Source organism: Oryctolagus cuniculus, chromosome 10 (genome assembly GCF_964237555.1).
Source record: "Oryctolagus cuniculus chromosome 10, mOryCun1.1, whole genome shotgun sequence".
Classification (NCBI taxonomy): Eukaryota; Metazoa; Chordata; class Mammalia; order Lagomorpha; family Leporidae; genus Oryctolagus; species Oryctolagus cuniculus.
In genome coordinates this window covers 46,496,854-46,517,779 of record NC_091441.1, presented here as the reverse complement: position 1 = coordinate 46,517,779, position 20,926 = coordinate 46,496,854, and the positions used below count along the sequence as shown (strand labels likewise).

Below are 20,926 nucleotides of genomic sequence, written 5' to 3'. Positions count from 1 at the left end.
ATTTCTAGAATTACAGATATATTGTTTGCATTGAGGGAAGAAAAGAAACTAACACTCATATTAGGATTTGCACTTCTTTCCCAACTCACTTCAAGTTTACTGCATATATGGTAGCAGTCTATTTACATAGTTTACAATTCTATAAACCCTCCTCAGGTGGATAATACAAAAAACCAGAAATAGTAAAAGTCATATTTGCATTGCTTTAATTTAAATAACTGCTTTTTTTAAAAAAAGACATTCTTATCAAAGTGAAGTAATTTTTGTATGTTTATTCCTAATGTTAAAGAATGCACTTAATTTATATCTAAAGAACTTTTGAGCATAAAGCATGCTATTAGTAGTGCTCTAAATGTAAAATGTTGAAGAAGCATTTCACAATTAAAAACATATGCACTTACATATGTGTCTATCTGCCCATATACCTACCCTGTATATCCATGTATAGATATGTGCAAGCACATATGTATTTGCATAAAGAAAAGCTTATTCACTCTCCACCCTCACCCTCATCTTTCATCCCTGTGCTGGGGCCCCTCTGCAGGCAGAGCCAGTGGAGGATTCCTGTCATGAAGTCCTATTCCAGTCTTCAGGACAAATCAGTGGCTTTAGTGATGGAGCTGTGGTCAGACATCTTTTTGGTCAATGTTGGGGTTAGGGACAAATGGGCATGGGATGAGTCAAAGGATACTGAACAAGACAGGGACCAAAACCGCGAGAAATCTGGGTAGAATCTTATCCACTAACTCAAGACGGTCTTGGAGTTCCGTTTTACTCAAGCAGTTGCAGGATGAGAAATTCACCTGTGATGCTGCATCACGGATTATTTATGTGGAGAATGTTTATCCCCATACAGGAAGGACTTCCAATACTGAAAATATAATTTTAAGCTAAAGCATTCTGCTAAAACAAAGCAAAGAAAGGGAATTCACAGCTCAGAAATGCTGGATGGAGATGTGAAACAACTTCCTCTCCTCCATCCCCACCAAGACAAAAAAAAAAAAAAAAAAAAAAAAAGCCAAGCTAATGAGGGTTGCAAAGCTGTTAAAACACCAAGTGAAAGGCGTTAATGCTATTTCCAGTGACGTCACATCTTTCTTTGTTATTGTTCTTAAGTCAAATTGCTTGCTGAAACTGAGTGCTGCCCTCCTCTTAGCTCTTCCTGAGTAAAATGAAGAAAATCGTGAATAATTCATATCCAGAATCCTTTTCCTCTTCTTGCAACACAATGGGACTCAGCACGTTGAATAATAGGAACTTATCGAACAACTAATAGCAAAGCAAACTTCTGAATCTTCTTGCCTGAATGCCTGAGGAAAGTTTTCATCCCACAACTCCCTAGAAAAAGCGCCCCACCCAGCGGGACTGCACAAGGCATTCCCTTGAGAAACCTGGACATCCTGACAGCGGGTGCTGGACACTGCCCTCCCTGGACCACAGGTCTCCCCACTCTCCCTGAATTTTTCTCAGACCTGTTTACATCTTCCCTGGCCTCCCAGCCCCTCCTCTACTCTCTCACAAGCCCCAGCTGGAAGGAGCAGCGAGCGGGCAGTAACACGCTTGGGTTCCCTAATCCTCTGGTAGTTACTCACCAGGAGAGAGAAAAGGAGCTGCCTACAGAAGATGCTCCCTGGGGCGGCGCAGGCCACAGCCATCACAAGCAGTCCCGAAGGCCAGGGATGGCGAGCAGAGAAGAGGGAAGCCTGGGATGCAGATGAGGGCCCTCGGACAGGACTTGCTGCGCCACCTTGGCCCAGCTGAGCTGGCTTTGGAAGACAGTCAGGAGGCGCGGGACAGAGGACAAGAGGTGGCAGCAGGAGGATTGCTTTGCTCCTAGAGGCTGATCAGTCTTCCTCTTCCAATTCACTTCCCTCTGGATGTAAAGAGGTTTGCCCACAAGTGGGGAGAGTGAGGCGCAGGACACCCCAACCCCAGTCACTAGCTCCTCCTCACAGCAGCTTTCAAAATTTCCCCTGCCACTTAACACATAGGCCCAAGTGGGAGGGAACACCCTCCACCCTCAGCCCTCCTCCTTCCCCCCAGGTCCATGCGAGGAAGTCCTTCCCAGTCATTACCCCCTCCTACGGCCTCCCCTCCTTCCTGGCCTTATTAACCTGCCTTGCCCCCTGGGTACAACATAAATTGTGCACGAACTCCCTGCAAGGAGGTGATGCCTGCTCAGCTGCCATTGGCAGATCAGGGGACACAGCCTGTGTAATCACATTCAGCGTGCTTATCTCCTCATCGGAGCGGTTAGGTGTAGTCTGCCGCATCCTGCGCTCCGGCTCAGCCAGGGACCCAGCAACTTCGCGCATGCCTGTGTCTGCTCCCACAGTCTGTCTACTGTCATCCAAGAGTCACAGAGAACTCGCCACAGCGTACACCTCAGGAAAGCGAAATAGTGAAGAGTCAGATACAATTTCCACACTGCTTTCCCTTTGTTACACATGAAGCCATTTTTTTTGTCCTTATCTTATTTTCAAGGAAATCATGTCTCTCTAAAATCCCTTCATTCACCCTAACCACTTGCACATTGCATACAGGATTTCATAATCTGACCTAAGGATACAACGATGTCAGCAAGTTTAGGTTTTTTTTTAAACATTAATTTAATTTTTTAAGATTTATTTGTTTATTTGAAAGTCAGTTACACAGAGAGAGGAGAGGCAGAGAGAGAAAATCTTCCATCCCCTGGTTGACTCCTCAATTGGCCAGAATGGCTGGAACTGCACCGATCTGAAGCCAGGAGCTTCTTCAGGATCTCCCACGTGGGTGCAGGGGCCTGAGGACTTGAGCCATCTTGTACTGCTTTCCCAGGCCATAGCAGAGAGCTGGATAGGAAGTGGATCAGCTGGGACGAGAACCGGCGCCCATATGGGATGCCAGCATTGCAAGCAGTGGCTTTATCTGCTATGCCACAGTGCTGGCTCCTTAACATTAATTTTAAAACTCTTCAATTGGGGATAATTCAGTGAGTGAGCTCAAAAATTTTGATTGCACTCAGCAGCTGTGATGGAACTTAGGGGAGGACAGTAAAGATTTTCAGATGTTAGCTGCTTCCTTTGAGATATATAGAAAGAAGTGGAATTCAAAGTTACTGAACCACTGCTGCAAATTAGGATTCATGATAGACATTTCTGTGACTCCTCCCAACAGGCCAAAGAGGGCTCCTTTTAGGGGAGGATGAAATGCCATGGAGTAAGGTAAGTGCTTGCCCTTTGTGCTTAGACTTACAGAAAGTGGAGAAGCAGGTATTCCAATCCAGGTCTGTCTGCCACCAAAGCATTGCTCTTATTTTTATCTGCATGTTTGTTTCTGCAAGTTTTTAAAGATATACAACCAGTGGGGCCGGTGCTGTGGCGCAGTAGGTTAATACTCCGCCTGAAGCGCTGGCATCCCTTATGGACACTGGTTCTAGGCCGGCTGCTCCTCTTCTGATCAGCTCTCTGGTGTGGCCTGAGAAAGCAGTGGAAGATGGCCCAAGTGCTTGGGCTCCTGTACCCGCAAGGGAGAAGCTCCTGCCTCCTGGTTTTGGATCGGCTCCACTCCAGCCATTGCAACCATTTAGGGAGTGAACCAGCTGATGGAAGACCTCTCTCTCTGTCTATCCCTCTCACTGTCTTTAAGTCTACCTCTCAAATAAATAATAAATAAAATCTTTTAAAAAAGATATACAACCAGATTTATTAATTGAACAATTATCTAAGGGCCCCGATACCAGACACTGACCTCTGCTAGGAGAGAGCATTGTACAGGAAGAATAAAGAGGACAAAAAAGCGGGATTTTTTTAAAAGGCACATTTCTTAAAGGAGAACACACAAAAGAGTTTGAAAGATAGAGTAAAAGAGGCCTGCGCCACAGCTCACTAAGCTAATCCTCTGCCTGCGGCACTGGCACACCAGGTTCTAGTCCCGGTTGGGGCGCCAGTTCTGTCCCGGTTGCTCCTCTTCCAGTCCAGCTCTCTGCTGTGGCCCAGGAAGGCAGTGGAGGATGGCCCAAGTGCTTGGGCCCTGCACCCGCATGGGAGACCAGGAGAAGCACCTGGCTCCTGGCTTCTGATAGGCGCAGCGCTGGCTGTAGTGGCCATTTAGGGAGTGAACCAACAGAAGGAACACCTTTCTCTCTGTCTCTCTCTTTCTCTCACTGTCTAACTCTGCCTGTCGAAAAAAAAAAAAAAAAGATAGAGTAAAAGGAGGCACCATAGCCAATATTAAGTACCTGAGCAATTCGGAGAAAAATTAAAGGACAAGTTAAGAATAGACCATTGAATTCTCTGTTCAGAATAAATAGTTCATTTAAATATATAAATTTTCTATAATTGGTTTTTCCTTCATGGATTTATGGTCAGAGAATTCAAATGTAAAGATCAACATGACCCTTGCATTTCTTTAGTTTTTAGATTAAATTACATTAAGAAAATACACATATCTATTAATTTAATGAACGTGTTTTAAGAAAATAGAAGGACAAGTTTCAGAAGAGTTGTTTGTGCACAGCCAGCCTGCAGAAAGAGCTGGTTATGAATAGCCTCAAAGTCTCAAAACAGCCATTTACAGGTATAGCCACAATCTCCATCAGGTGACTCAGTTCATTCTAGGGCTATAGACTGACAAGGACGCCGTGCATGTTGATGAATCACGACAAGGCACTTCATGTTAAATGCACGTGGTTGAAGATAACAGAAACTACAACACTAAAGTCAGGAAGTGCGATCTCAGTACGAGAACAGTGTATGAGCAAAGAAAAAAAGAAATCTTGGCTATAAAGTCATTTGGAGTCCTATGGTAGCAAATATACTGCAGTGGAAAGCACCTTAAATTTCACTAGACTAGTAAGCTATCTGGATAAAGTGTTATTAAAAATTATGAGTACAGAATGTTATCTGGTAATTACTAGCAATGGTCTCTTAAAGCTGTTTTCATAGAATACTGATTAATTTTACATAAAGTGACCATTCCCAATTATTATCAAAACTACTGTCAGACTTATAAAGTGAAATGTCAGCACACATGGCTAGATGATTTAAACTCTATTCAGCATACACACCTAACTCAAACTTACTCAAGAGAAACTAAACAAAACAAAATTCCCTCATCCTTAAGGATAAGGAAATTTGCTAGGGCATGTAACTGGGAAGTTCAGGGGTATCCTAAATTCAGGCAAAAGTTGTCACCACCACTTAGCTCTGCCTTTCCTTGTGCTGGTTTCATTACCATTCAGCTTTCTCAATGCAGAGGCAAAGATGGCCACCAATAGGGCTAAAGATATGTTCTATTGGCTTAGCAATCCACTGTTGAAAGAGCATGCCTTTCTCCCAACAGTTTGAGCAAAACACAATTGACCCAGACCATTGACCCAGACCTTGCACATAAGCCAACAGTCATGGAGTAATAGCTACATCACATGCCCAAGAAGCCTAGAAGAAGCCATTGCCCCAAGACAATTGTGTGCTACAGTCAGGAGAAGAAAGAATAGCAGCTCAACAGACAAATCAACAGCTATTCACTAAGCTTACCTTTTCTTTACCATCATTTCAATATCAGTCAATTATCCAACCATTATTCATTAACACCTTCTACATGCTAAGCATTATCCATGGTGCTGGACGTGGTGGCTGCCCTTGTAAAGCTTAAAATTTTCTATAAGTATTTGTTTTCAAATCCCTAGAGAAGTGAATATAATACATTTTTAGGCCTGTATTCATTTCCTGCTATTTCTTTCAATTATTATTTTATTTGATGTTCTTAAAAGTTAAATGTTCAAAAGTATTCAGGTTTTTATTGCATGCAAATGAAATTTTACTATTAACTATTTATCTTATATGTTAGGAATTATATTATTAAATGTTGATTTTTTTTAAAGATTTATTTATTTATTTGAAAGGCAAAGTTGCAGAGGCAGAGAGAGAGAAAGTCTTCGGCCGGCGCTGTGGCTCACTAGGCTAATCCTCCGCCTTGCGGCACTGGCACACCGGGTTCTAGTTCCGGTCGGGGCACCAGATTCTGTCCTGGTTGCCCCTCTTCCAGGCCAGCTCTCTGCTGTGGCCAGGGAGTGCAGTGGAGGATGGCCCAAGTGCTTGGGCCCTGCACCCCATGGGAGACCAGGTTAAGTACCTGGCTCCTGGCTTCGAATCAGCGCGGTGCGCCGGCTGCGGCATGCTGGCGGCCATTGGAGGGTGAACCAACGGCAAAGGAAGACCTTTCTCTCTGTCTCTCTCTCTCACTGTCCACTCTGCCTGTCAAAAAAAAAAAAAAAAAAAAAAAAAAAGAGAGAGAGAGAGAGAAAGTCTTCCACCTGCTGGTTCACCCTCCAAATGGCCTCAATAGCTAGAGCTGGGCTGATCCGAAGCCTGGAGCTTCTTCCAGGTCTCTCACATGGGTGCAGGGGCCCAAGCACTTGGACCACCTTCTACTGCTTTCCCAGTCCATAGCAGAGAGCTGGATTGGAAATAGAGTAGACAAGACTGGAACAGGTGCACATATGGGATGCCTACACTGCAGGCTGCGGCTTTACCCGCTAGGCCACAATATCAGCGCCTAAATGTTGATTTTTAAAGATGAGAATATAAACTCACTATCTAAACTTGGCTAAGATAGAAAATTAGGAAAGAAATCACACCTATAATCTGAAAGTAATCATCAGTCTGCAGTCTAGTTTCTGTGTATAGGATTTTTGACACTTTTAAACTGTGCTACGAATGTAACTTTGCAATGTGCTTTTTCCCTTTAATAGTACAAATAATCTCCTATATCATGACATTTGTCCTATGTCTTTACAAGCCCTATACAAATACCATGTTAGTAACTGTAATAAATTTCTTCAAATAAATGCAACACAGTTGATCTATTTAATCACTTATTAATATTGTGCATCTAAGCTATTACTAGTTTTTAATTACTATAAAAACCTTGTTTATATATAAATCTCTTTCTCGAATCAGTATTATTTCCTGAACTAGAGTTTCACAATTGGAGTTCTATATCAAGATATAAGGGGTCTAGTGGTGCTTGGTGAATAAAATGGTTCAGATGCTGTGCTGCAGTTCTATGAGTGAGGATGATGGCTTAGAGTGCTACTATAAGTTGCCATTACTTCTTGTGTACTGAGAAATTATTAGAAAGCTGAAAACAGGAGATTGAAACTGTTCTGCATGATCATAGAAAATACTTTTTAGCATGGATAGAGAAGAATGTAGATTGTGTTGTCTTTTAGTGCAAGATTCATTTTCTCTATATGAATTTGAATTAGAAACCTTTGGAGATGTGTGTGAGCACCTGCACACTTATCTTTTTTATATTTTAAGTTTTTTTTTCAAAGTAACCTTTTATTTAATGAGTACAAATTTCACTTGCACACTTATTTTTCCCCTAAGATGGATCAAAGTTCTTAGCTACAATGCAAAACCCAAGGTTTACCATGCTTAGCTTAGAACACTTTGCTAACACTTGCAATTTGCCACTGTTCTGGAAGATACATACATTTTGCCAAAGGCCAACGGTGTTATTTTATTCTGTTTTGAATGCTAGGGAATATATTTTTGTACCATTGTGTGCTGCAGATTGCACTATTGGAGATGAGAGGGTGGATTTGAGGTTTGTCCTCAACTCTTAGGGTAGAAGATGACGTTTTCTTAATAATAAAAAAGGATATACAGAGAACAGAAAAAGGGTATGCAGGGACAACTGAAGATGGGATGCTAGGGCAAAGCAGGAGGTAGGAAGGATCCATGAAGGACTTCTTAGGTCTTAGGACTGTTTTATTTTATTTTACTTATTACATTCGAACTTGAAAAGGATTTTTATCCTTTAATTGTTTGGATTGTCCCTTATGTTGTAAAAAAAATAAATAAAAATGTGTGTGTGTGTGTGGAGAAAGGGAGAGAAAGAAGGGAGAACCAACCAAGGCTAGGAAGAGAATCAACACAGAAACCAAGCAATAGTAATAAAGTAGCCTACAATTTACATGGTCTCTAAGCAGCCTGAAAAATGCCCTGTTTATCTAACATATCTAACATAATAAAGTCTGGCAGAATATTTTAAAAAAATGAAATGCAAAGTATTTAACAATTTTTGTAGTCTTTTTAAAATAAATTAATTGTATACATCTCAATGAACTAAAATAGTAAAAAACAACACTTAAGATTTATAAATTATATGGAGCAAAAATACAGCCAGCAGTAATGGTAAACAAATTGATGGAAACACTCAACACTGAACATCTACTTAACTACAATATTGAAAATTAGCAAAAGGGGAAGAAAAATGCAAAAGGAGAAAAAAGACATGATGTAATGTGACAGAAAAGAGAAGTTGAAAAATTTGACTCGACTGCTTTCCCTGGGTACGTATCATGCTCTGCACTGCATCAAGATTTGCTCAAATAGAAGTGAAAAGCGACATTGTCACAGTAATTCAGAGAATGACTATACGACTGGGGATAAGGGATTGACACTTAAAACACTCAGGGTAGAAGGGCCAGGGAGGTCTTTCTAGAACTTTTGCATTTTGAGTCTGGAAGGGAATATAGTAATGTGCAAAATAAGTAGGAAAGATGTTTGACGACATAATGGCACAGTGAGCTAGATCGCCAGTGGTAGTAAAGCAATTCTGCAGAGCTGGAACACAGGGAAACACAACAAAATGGAGACGTTATTTCAGAGCTCATTAAGAAAAATACTGGGCCGGCGCTGCGGCTCACTAGGCTAATCCTCTGCCTTGCAGAGCCGGCACACCCGGTTCTAGTCCCAGTCGGGGCGCTGGATTCTGTCCCGGTTGCCCCTCTTCCAGGCCAGCTCTCTGCTGTGGCCCGGGAGTGCAGTGGAGGATGGCCCAGGTCCTTGGGCCCTGCACCCGCATGGGAGACCAGGAGAAGCACCTGGCTCCTGGCTTCGGATCAGCGCGATGCGCTGGGCCGTAGTGCGCCGGCCACGGCGGCCATTGGAGGGTGAACCAACGGCAAAAAGGAAGACCTTTCTCTCTGTCTCTGTCTCTCTCACTGTCCACTCTGCCTGTCAAAAAAAAAAAAAAAAAAAAAAGAAAGAAAGAAAAAAAGAAAAATACCAGTGATGAATTTGGAATAATCTCTCTGAGTTTTGCAATTTATTAATTTCGTGCTGTTATCTGCATGGTGAAAAATTTTCAAATCAAAGCTATAAGACAAGGACTTTTGAAACTGAATATTGAAGTTCTTTATGGTCTAAATAATTCAGATTCCAAATTTCCGAACTTTCAACAAATTTCAGTTAACATGAATGGCATAGAGGGGCCGGTGCTGTGGCTCACTTGATTAATCCTCCGCCTGCAGCATTGGCATCCCATATGGACACTGGGTTCTAGAGCCGGTTGCTCCTCTACCAGGCCAGCTCTCTGCTGTGGCCCGGGAAGGCAGTGGAGGATGGCCCAAATGCTTGGGAGCCTGCACCCGCGTGGGAGACCAGGAGGAAGCACCTGGCTCCTGGCTTCGGCTCGGCGTAGTTCTGGCCACAGCACCAATTTGGGGGTGAACCAATGGGAGGAAGATCTTTCTGTCTCTCTCTCTTACTGTCTAACTCTGTCAAAAAAAAAAAATGAATGGCATAGAGTGAAGGAATCTTTACTATTATAGTGATGTTACACAACAAATAGACAAAACATACATCACAAAGAATTTTTTTAGAATCTGTTTTTCCATTTTCATTAAGAAAGTATAACTTTCCACTGCTATAGTGTATAATATATAGAATAGAAATGTGATAAAGGAACGACAGTAACTCATGAATATTTTTGGACAACATAAGAATACACTTTTCCACTTTACTGTGGTATCCTTTATATTAATAAAGAGTGATTAACATTAAACAAAAGAAATTGCACCCATGAAAGAATACTTTTATAAAATGGCTTCAGTTAGCCACAGGGCTCAAATCATCATTGTGTTAGAGCACTTCTGAAATCAATTGCTAAGAGATAATTTCCCTGCATGGGGAAAATCCCGGGAAAATGAGTCTACAAAATGCTCTTTCGGGATTCCCAGGTCCCATTCTCAAGAGTCTGGGCTCAGGTTGCAGTGGGCTCAACATTTTGCCAGCCCCTGATGCTGCTATTCCGGAATGAATCCCCTAAATATTAGTAAGTACCTATTACGTTTCCAGTATACTGCCAGACACTGTGAGCAAAGTAAAATGAATAAGGGAAAACAACCAATGCCCTAAAAATGTATACAGCATTGTTAAGCAGACAAACAAAAGTTTGTATAGCACTGAATGAACGAAGAAAGTTATAATCACATGCTGAACACTGGCATAGGATGCAAGTGTTTCAGGCTTTCAGGAAAAGGTCATTCAGTGTCGACTGGGAAACTCAGAACACCAGGCAATCAGCACCTGTGAGTGAGCCAAATACTAGGTGACCTGTGGGGAATGCAAGCGTAAGACCAGGGGCCCTGAGTTGACACAAACTGAAACCACATGAAAAGCAAGGCGAGACACATCAAGGCTGCCCTCCTGTCCTCCTGGCTGTAAACGCAACCGATTTCAGAGGTGAGTGTATCCTGGAAATGGAGAATTAAATGTAAGGAGGAATTAGATGAAGAAAAGGGAGGGTGGGCAGGCAGCCTCTGAACCAGGAGGGACACAGGCATGTATGTGAAAGGGGAATGAGCGACAGGGAGGTGGGGACAAGCCAAGTCCAGGCAGAGACCAGCTTTATCCAGCTGATTTTTACCGTCTCCCTTCTTTGGGCTTTTAGGGCCTCTACTCACGGTATAATAAAAGAAGCAGATGAAACAAACATTATAACACAGCATGACAAAATAACTGTGTCAGGATGCCGTGAAAGCACACAGGGGAAAGGTAACTCAACGCAGGAGATAAAGAGAACAGTGGGAGTAGATCTGATTTGTCACAAGGAGGACAGGGTGTTTGAGCTGAGCTTGAAAAACAGACAGAAGTTGGCCAGATAAAGAGGCCAAAGGAAGCTTGTTCATCCTTGAAGCATTTGATCAGCACCCACAAATGTGGAAGAACTGTGTTTATTCAGGGAACTGTCAAACTTCACTATGTGGGCAGAACTTGAAGCTGTATCATGTGAAGAGTGGTTCAATAGTTGGAAACTTTTGTCCCACCCCCTCTTCTCCCCTCAAAAAGGATTCAAAGGTCACATTATCTGAGCAGGCTTCAAAAAAATCATGGAAAACTCACATTCTCTTTTAATTCCATTTTCTCCCAACTTTTTGAAGCCCCCTCATGTAATATTCTTTGCAAATATTTATCACATGGGCAAAGCTTACACGTGATTTTTATTCTTGTTATGTTTTAGAACAGCTTTAGGTTTATAGAAAGATTGCAAAGTGCAGAGTGTGCCTATGTATTTCATACTTGCCTTCCCCTATTACTCATATCTTATATTGTTATGGCAGATTTTTTAGGATTCAAAAATCAAATATCAATATGAAGGAAATTCAGAAAATTTATGGAAAAAGGAAATTAACGGGTTTATTTTGGTGCAATTTTGAAATCTATGCATTTTTTCATAAAGCACATTTTTTATGAACTTTTAAAAAATGAATTCCTTTTCTAGTTGTTTTTAAATTTGTTTATTTCAGAGTCAGAAAAACAGAGAGAGGAATAGATAGACAGACAGGTAGGCAGAGATAGCTCCCACCCCGGGTTCACTTCCAAAATGTCCACAACAGCCCAGGCTTTGACAGGTTCAAGCCAGGAACCCGGAGCTCAGTTCACGTCTCCTATGTGGGGGGCAGGACGGAGCCACTGGAGCCATCCATCACTTGCTGCTTCACATTGGCAGGGTGCTGGCATCCGGAGAGGAGCTGAGGCTGGAACCCAGGCACTGCCACATGAGATCTGGGCATCCTACCCAGCACCTTAACCTCTAGGTAAAACATTTGCCCAGTTGTATTTTGTTTCTGTAATTGTGGATTAGCATGTAATCCTTGCACACTTTTCAACATATATGCATAGTTGAAACTGACCATTCTGGGCACTCAACCTTTCCATTTCCTTATCTTTTATTTTTCCATTTACTTTTTGAAAATCTTACTGGTGCGTGGATTTCAGTCTTCTGTGCTGAAGTAAACTTTTAATTCCATTTTCCATGAACTTATTGAAGTACTATTGTAGAATATTATTAACTAAAGCTCATTGTTCTTTTCAGATTGATATAATGTCCTTTTCTATCCCAGGATCCATCCAGAATACCACATTACATTTAGTTACTCTGTCTCAATAGCTGCCTCTTGGCTCTGAAGGTCTCTTGTACTTTCCTTGTTTTTGATGACCTTGGCAATTTTGAGGAGAACTGGACAGGTATTGTATGTTCTACAGGAACTTGTCTGATGTATCTCTCATGCTTAAACAAGGAATTTCACATTTTCATCACATTATATCATAATACAAATATAAATATGACATCTCACACTTGTTTTGAAACATGCTAAGAAGTAGAAAAATGTTCAAAGGGAAATAATTAAAGAGAAAGATTTCAATACACTATTAAGAAGGACTCAGGATTAAAAGGAAGGAAGTTGTTTGCTTGAGTTCACAGGGCCTGGAAGTAGCCAATCAAAACTCAAAGCCAGTTGTCCTGATTCAAATCTATTGTTTTCCATTTCGTTGAGTTATAGTGGATATGAATAGGACTGAGGCCTGTAAAGTTCCCCCTGCAGCTGCTAGTTCTGGGTTAGCACTGATTATGCATGTCTTCTCTGAAATCTGTGCTCAGGGAACTGGTGTTGGCAGCTCGAAATCAGTTCTGGTGAGAGTACTTGCACAATGGAAATCACAAGTGTTCTGCATAAGTGTATCTGTAATTTTTTTTTTCCTGGAAAGTTGGTTAAACATTAACCAGCATAACACTGATTGTTCTATTATTTGCTTTATTTTTAGACCTGAATAAACTTATTGTATCTCAAATTGTGAGTGTAAATATACACACACACATACATGCTTCACTTTCTTATAGAAGGTAAAATAGATTAACCATGGTGAGCCTCAGTAAAAGATCTATCTTCAGAAGGTTAAGATACCCAAGTGAAAAAACACCCATAGGTAAAATGGTAGAATACTCTGAAAAAAGGAAAAATAAAGAACAAAGCCCCACAGGTTATTGTCCCAAAATATGTTGTTTTGTTATTGTTGGTGGTGTTGTTTCATTCGTTTTTGTTTGCTTTGTTTTCGTGTTTGCTAAGCCGCAAGATATTTATCTCTTTATTCTAGGTTGCAAAGAGAAATGTGTATTTCCAGAAGCCCAGCCTGATTTGAGAAGTGCAAATGCATGTAACACACTGTGAATCAGAACACTATGTATAGTGCACAGATTTAAACTAGGAAAGTACAAAAGGATTTGATCCCTCCCCACCCCATGCATCTGGTCTTGGTAGCTACCATTTGGTCCCTGGCTGAAAGACACATGTCTAAAAAGAGGCAGCTCTGTATGGAGTCTCCTTTGGAGGCCGTTGAAAAGGCCAACCAACAGAATAGAACACTCTTCCCACTCCAACTAACTCCCAAATGAGGATGAGAACGAGGTATTCTGGTAGAGGTGGCCGGAAGGAAATTGAAAAAATTATGCTTGATTATATAGCATTATATGCCCAGACTATAAGAATGACGATTAAGAATTCCAGGGGCAGGCATTGGGCACAGTGGTTATGGTGCTATTTGCAATACCTATGCCATATGGGAGGGCCTGAATTTCAGTCCCAGCTCAATCCTGACTCCAACTACCTGCTAATGTGTTCCATGGGAGGCAACAGATGGTGGCTCAAGTAGCTGGGTTCCTGACACTGACATGGGAAACTTGGATTGACTAACTGACTTTAGCCTGGCCCAGCTTTGGCTGTTGAGTGTGCTTGGGGAGTGAACCACCAGGTGGGAGATCTGTCTCTCTTTCAATTAAAATAAAAATAAAAAATAAAAATTTTAAAAAGAAGAATTCCAAATTCATTTGAATAGGAAATAGTGATTCCTAACTGGTGAGGGGAAAAAAAGAAATATTCCCCTGAAGAAAAATATCATTTCAAAGATCTTCTTAGTGTTTAGGATTATTACACATAACACAAATATTTTACAACTAATTTATTGATTTGATATCCTGTGTGCATCTATGAAATCTGTGGAAAACATATTTATTCTTATGTATATTGCAAATTGGTTCTTGAATGTCCTGAAAGGGGCCACTTGATAAGCTAAATAAATCTACACACTAGGACACACAGAAAAAGTAGACAATTTTAAGAGAAAATTTTTTTAACAACACGTAGTATTAGAATGAGTTTGAGAAAATTTTGTCATTAAGCACAAAACAGACCCGTCTAGCTAGTTTGCATTTTATTGGATGTACTAGATTAGTGTTTCCTAAATTCAACCAATTATCAAAAACCCCTGGGGTGCTTGTTTAAAGTACAGATTCCACAGACTTACTGAATCAGATTCTTGAGGGAGTGGCTCAGGAATCTACAGTTTTAACAAGCAACCCAGTTAATTTTGATGAATAGCCAAGGATAATAAACACTGCCCAGATGGAGGTTCTCAACCTCACACACTTCAATCGATGCTACAGTCTGAAAAAACATCCTGATGACTGGGGCCTCACCTCAGGCCAATTAAATCAGAAGTTCTGACATTGGAGCTCAGGTACATGTGTTCGGAAAGTCCCTCCCGGGTGATTTTAATGTGCTAGTAAAACTGATTTCCACAGGCCTGGCTAGATAATATGTTAACCGAATGCTACTCTGCAACAAAAGTCAATGAACTCACAAGCAAACTGTCCAGTCTATGAATATCTATAGAAATTTAGAAGAAAGAGTGCCAAATTTAGGGGCACTTCTGAAAGTTTTCTGGAATAAGATCTATTCCTTCTGCTTCTTATTTCATTCACTTTTGAATAGAGAAGTAGAAGGAAAGGAGAAATTAAAGAGGAAGAAATCTCATGCATATTCTGCGCATTTAAAATCTCTAAGGACAGCTCATCCGTTCCACTAGCATTTTAAACTTTCACCCATCTTTGTGTGCAATATGTATGTTTGCTATTTAAGAATTTCTTTTGAATTTTTTATCATCTAGTCTTGTAGAGAAAAGGTATTCCTTTAACTCAAAATAAACAGATAAATAAAAAAACAACTAGGATTAATAGTTTGAAAATGAAATAAATTTTGTGTCCATTTTAGGTTGACTATAAATGCCATTAAGTTCATTCAAGAAAATATGGAAATAATATAATCAACAGGTACAATTTAAAAAGCTATATATTTACTTGTAACTGCTTTCTTTGGACACACAGAGAAAATACCATACTTTGCACTTATTGATTTAAGATTTATTTTGCTTTCACATTCTCTGTGGTGTATTCAAGTTTACAGGTTCAATGAAACAAACTATAGCATTTTTGTTTTCTATTGTTTTTGGGATACACTGCAAACTATAGGTGAGTATGTACATTTGTGTGTATTCATTTCATTTAATACAATACTATAAATATTTCTGAATTTATATTTATGTTCATTTGTTGTACCTCCTGTAGTGAAATACCACAAACTGGGTCACTTAAACAATAGAAACGTACTCTCTCACAGCTTGGCAAGCCAGGGTTAGTTCCTTCTGAGCACTGTGAAGAGAGGATCTGCTCCTATCCTGTCTCCTTGGCTTGCAGATTAAATGACCGTCGTCTCCCCTAGGTCTCTTCTTATCTTCTTCCTGTGTGTATAATGGTTCTGAAAAGTTCATGGAAATGGAAGTAAAAGATAACTTTGTATTGGTTCTCTCTGTGTGTCTTTCTCTCCTTCTCTCTCTCTTTGTAGCTCTGCCTTTCAAATACACAAATCTTAAAAGTGGGGAGGGGACACTGTTGTGGTACAGTAGGTTAAGCCACTACCTATGATATCAGCATCCCTTAGGAGCACCTGCTCAAGTTTCAGCTGCTCCACTTCCTATCCAGCTCTCTGTTAATGCACCTGGGAAAGCAGCAGAAGATGGCCCAAGTGTTTGGACCCCCAAAACCCACCTGGGAGACCTGGATGGAGTTCCTGGCTCCTGGTTTCTGCCCCATCCAGCCCTGACCATTGCAACCCAATTAGGGAGTAAACCAGTAGGTGGAAGATCTCTCTCTCCGTGTCTCTTCCTCTCTTCCTGTAACTCAGTCTCTAAAATAAATAAATAAATAAATATTGTTTAAAAATATAACCTTATACTGTTGTGATTTTTTTAAAAAATCATGCATACAGGGGTCTTCAAAAATTTATGGAAATTCATATTATGAAAAAGTATGCATGGATATCAAAAGTTATTTGTACCAAGAAAAACTTATCTTTTAATTGAATGTGCCCATGAAATTTTTGAAATAATGTCATGTCTTTGCACTTCTAATGCTTCCTACCTAGTGAGACCTCCAACAGGCCCCTGAATGAATTAATTATAGATTGAAATAATTTGACTAGAATTACTTTGTGTGATATGATAAAAATATAAAACCATCTGAAACTGCTAAGCAAAATACCAATAACAGATTTGCATTTTAAAAAGTGAGAAGGCTTTGCAATTTCTCAGTCTGAAGAAGAGGGATCATAAGTAAAGCAGTAGAAACAAGAGAAAGGAAAAAGAGGAAACAGAAGATCCAAGAATGACTCTTGTATAACATTGGCTGATGAATTACTTCTCCAGGAAGTGCAGTGATATGAACTTGTCGTAGTTGGAGAAGATACAGGCAGTTCCTCCAGGTTATACAAAATCTAAGAAGTGAAAATTAGCATCTGGAGTTTGGGACTGAAGGCTTCAGTGAAAACATGGGTATAGGAACCATTTACATTAGGTTGAAGTAGTTGGAGACATTGACCCAGACAAGCTAAGTCAGAGAGAGTGTTTAGAATGGGAAGAAAAAGGAGCAGGAACAGAGAAAAACTGTAGAGATAAAGAGTTTGGCAGAGAAGTCAGAGAAGTACATATATAATTTGAGGAGCATAGTTAGGAAGAAAGGAGAATTGTCTCCCAAGAATTTCTAGGAGAGGTAGTGATCACTATAGTTGTCAGGATTCCTGAATTCAGACAAGAAGAATGGACAGAAGCTAATGATGACAGAAAAAGAATGTATTGTGGGAATTTTAGGGACATCATGGAATCAATGGAAAAGCTGATGAACCAGAATTAGAAAACTCAGAAGAGTCAGGGAGACTTTGCTATAAGAAAGCATAGTGAATGCGCAGTCACAGCATCATCTATCCATGATCTTACATCTGGCAACACCACCACAGGACACTTGTCATAAGATCTCAAACACAGTCCTAGTACAGCCTGGAATATCATCTCACCTACTCTCAGTCTTTGTTTCCATTGCTCAAGTATCAAATCCCTAGGATTCTCCTAACTCAGGATGCCAGAAGGCAGGAAGAGGGACTTGCTCCCTTTTGCTCTGTCTCCTGCTAAGTTGTTTGATGGATGATTCCCTACATTAAAAATAAAAATAACAGCTCTTTAATGCTCATTATTATATTTGAGTCTCTGTTCCAAGCACTTCATAGACATTAATCTATTCAATCCTTACAACCACCCTACGTGATTAGAATTATTTTCCATTGAAAGAGAGGTTAACCTGAGAAGTTGAGAGGCTAAATGGCTTGCCAAATATCACACTTCAGCAAAGTAGTAGAACAACTATTTCAACCCAGTCAAATTTCAGAGTTCTTTTAAGGAAGGGTCACGATGACTAGCACATGTACGCAACAACAGATTTGTTGACAATTTGATAAAGCAATGTGAGGACCAGAGCAGGTGGGCTCTTGAACAAATATAGAATCCTTAGACTTGGTTAACAATAACAGAGTACCAGTTGAGATTTGAAATTTGGGGAAAGGAAGGGAGAATCAATGGAGATGCCCTTTTAAGTGTACATAGGCAGAAAAGGAGAGTGACTTTGAAATATACCAGGTCTTGATTTCAATTTTGCTCAGAATAAGTAAGGACATTACTCTAAAGAAACAAAATGAGGGGGTCGGCACCGTGGCTCACTAGGTTAATCCTCCGCCTGTGGCGCCGGCATCCCATATGGGTGCCGGGTTCTAATCCCGGTTGCTCCTCTTCCAGTCCAGCTCTCTGCTGTGGCCCGGGAAGGCAGTGGAGTTTGGCCCAAGTGCTTGGGCACCTATACCCTCATGGGAGACCAGGAAGTACCACCTTGCTCCTGGTTTCAAATTGGCGCAGCTCTGGCTGTAGCGGCCATTTGGGGGGTGAACCAACGGAAAGTAGACCTTTCTCTCTGTCTCTCTCTTTCACTGTCTAACTCTGTCAAATAAATTTTAAAAAAAGAAGAAACAAAATGAGGATAGAGATTTATCAACAAATGGTAGGTCTTTGCAGTAGCCATTAGCTAGGGACCATGAATAGGTGTGTACTTTAATCTCCATTTTAGTAATTATATCTATCTGTACTCAACAGATCAACTGAAGTGAAGAGTACATAAATACAGCTTCAGGTTTATTTGTTAGATCCAACAGAAACCCAAGGTTGGAAAGTAAGAAAGTAGATGAAGTTATAAACTGTAGTACCTGAGCTGAACAAATAGCATCATCATTATATTAACCACCATTGTAATGGTAATAGTAATCATTCATTGAATAGTTCCTATGCATCAGCATACTGTTAAATACTTTACATATATTACCTCAAGTCATGTTCAAAACAACTCCATAAAGTTGGTACTGTTATTATCCCATTTTATAGACAAGAAAACTAACACATACAAAATTCAAATAACTTCTCCAAGATTAGAGGGCTGAGACAGTATATGGTGAGGCAGGGTTTGAATCTACTTGACATTGCCTCGGACACTATGAATGGAATAAAATGTAAGAATCAAAGCTTAGGATTTGGAAAGCAGGTATAATAAAGGTAAGGGAGTGAGAGGATGGAGTTATAGCACAGGGATCATGGTCAAAGAACAGGGCATTTGAGTTTATTATTTTACCCTTCAAGGAGCTGTGGGTGACAACAAGTTCGAAAGTTCCTATGGAAGAGGTGAGTCTGCTTAGTATCCACGTCTACACAAAATGGAACACAAAAGCAGAGGGTGAAAACTGGTAGAAAGGTAATTCTCCCTTTTAAGCCCTGGCCAGGGAGTTCTGGGAGACATTTCATAAGGGTGTCAGAAGTTCACAAGGAATTGAGCATCAGCCACCTGCAGGGACAACCGACTTCAGGAAAGTGCCCGTGTACTGCCCTTTTCTTTTCCCATGTTTCTCCACTCTCCCTCACTTCTGCCATCTGGGATTGCTTCCCACATAAACACCCTGCTCACAAGACTCCAGCTTGTCTCAGGTTCTGCTTGTGGGAGAACCCAGGCTAACACAATAGGAAGTATCCTACAAGACAAACCCTCAGGATAGAACATTCCTTTCTAGAGGTGAACTGCCAAGAGAAAGGGGGTGGATGAGAAAGAGGGAGGAAAATTGACTATTTAATCAGTTGTAAGGGCTGGTGAGGCTAGAAATTCAGGTGATGTTGCTGCTGTAGAATAGTTATAGTTGTATTCCTAAGTCTGAATTCTGCAGAGCAGCAGGCTGGCAACACAGAAATTCTATGTTGCAGTCTTGAGAAGAATTCCTTCAGTTTCAAAGATATTCAGTCTTTGCTCTGTTTTTTTTTAAAGAAATTTATTAATACATTAGATTCTTAGGGTCACAAGAAATGCATAGTTACTACAATACAATTCTCATCAACTCTCATGTTAACATAAAATGAATATAAAGAGAACAGATTTGTATTCAACCATTTCATAGACACAAATCTAAAAATATAATCCTTCCTTCTTTTCTTTCTCCCCTCACTCTTTCTTTCTTTTTTTCTTTCTGCATTAAATTTATTGGATAAGACACATCCATGTTATGGAGGATAATTTGCTTTACTTAAAGTCTACTGAATAATCATACCTAAAAATACCCTTACGCAACATTTAGACTGGTGTTTGACCAAAGAGTTGACACTATAGTCTAGCCAAGGAGATGCATAAGAGTAACAATCACAGGTTTTAGCACATCCTTATGAGGAAACACAATCTCTGCTCTGGAATTAGCTTCTACATGAAAGGAATTGCAAGCACTAGTTTACACTAGTAGGAACAATGAGGTCAAATCTGGAGCTGGTATTAGGAATAGAGAGGTATATATAACAGTGCATAAGGGAGAATTTTTTTGATATGAGAGTACTATTCTGTAATAAGGATTTAATGTCCGGGCAGGCACACTTGCAGCTGGTCTTAACATGCTGCTGAGAATGTTCCTTGAAATTTAACATGGAAATGATCCATAGTAAATAAAGTGGAGATGTTAAGGGCTGGAGGCTAGAAGGTTTGGGAAGTGGAAATATTTGAATGAGTTCATTATGTGAGACAGTAGAACCCATCGTATGGTTATGTTCCTTGAGAAGGGTAGAGGGCACTACTTAAACTAAGGGAAGGAAGAAAGCACTGATGTGAGGATGTTGCATCTTTAAATAAATGGTGATTCTCCTCTATAGACTGAGACTGAGCATAAAGGATGCTGGGACCTCTCCTTACTGACAGTGGGATAATAAGATTCCAAATGGTAGAGGCCATATGTGAGTTTGACATACTTCTCACAATGAGTAGCAAGGCTAAAGTGGTAATTAACACACGGGGCCCAGCAATATCTGGGGTGATGGATAATGAATGAAGGGGTCCTGAGAGTTTAGATAGATGATGAAAAAGTCATCAGATGATGGCAATAGTACATTTGGGATTGGACCCAAGAAGACCCAGGTGACAAGGAAGTTATATGACCAGAGGGTTCATTTCTCATGGCACCTATTGCATTTACATTCATGTCTGTTTCCCAACTAACACATATAACCTCATGGGGGTTAATTATGTTCAACAGATAGAGCAGGGTGAAAGATCTGCCTTTGGTTCACAGACAAGTCAGTATAAT

General features: G+C 40.4%; 1 protein-coding gene and 1 long non-coding RNA gene across 3 annotated transcripts in view; one reads left to right on the top strand and one right to left on the bottom strand.

Annotated features, from left to right (window-relative positions):
* DSC1 (desmocollin 1) overlaps positions 1-1,975 on the bottom strand; it is a 31,199-nt gene extending 29,224 nt beyond the window's left edge. For both annotated transcript variants that reach the window (XM_008261174.4, XM_002713481.5), the window contains exon 1: positions 1,593-1,975. In XM_008261174.4, the coding sequence (XP_008259396.2) occupies positions 1,593-1,655 (63 nt within the window). In that variant the 5' untranslated portion in view covers positions 1,656-1,975. The remainder of the gene's footprint in view (positions 1-1,592) is intronic.
* An 8,428-nt stretch (positions 1,976-10,403) lies between these two features.
* The window catches only part of LOC108177138 (uncharacterized), a 58,166-nt gene continuing 47,643 nt past the window's right edge, over positions 10,404-20,926 (top strand). Inside the window, exon 1 of the long non-coding RNA XR_001793939.3 lies at positions 10,404-10,517. This is a non-coding gene — a long non-coding RNA (uncharacterized lncRNA). The remainder of the gene's footprint in view (positions 10,518-20,926) is intronic.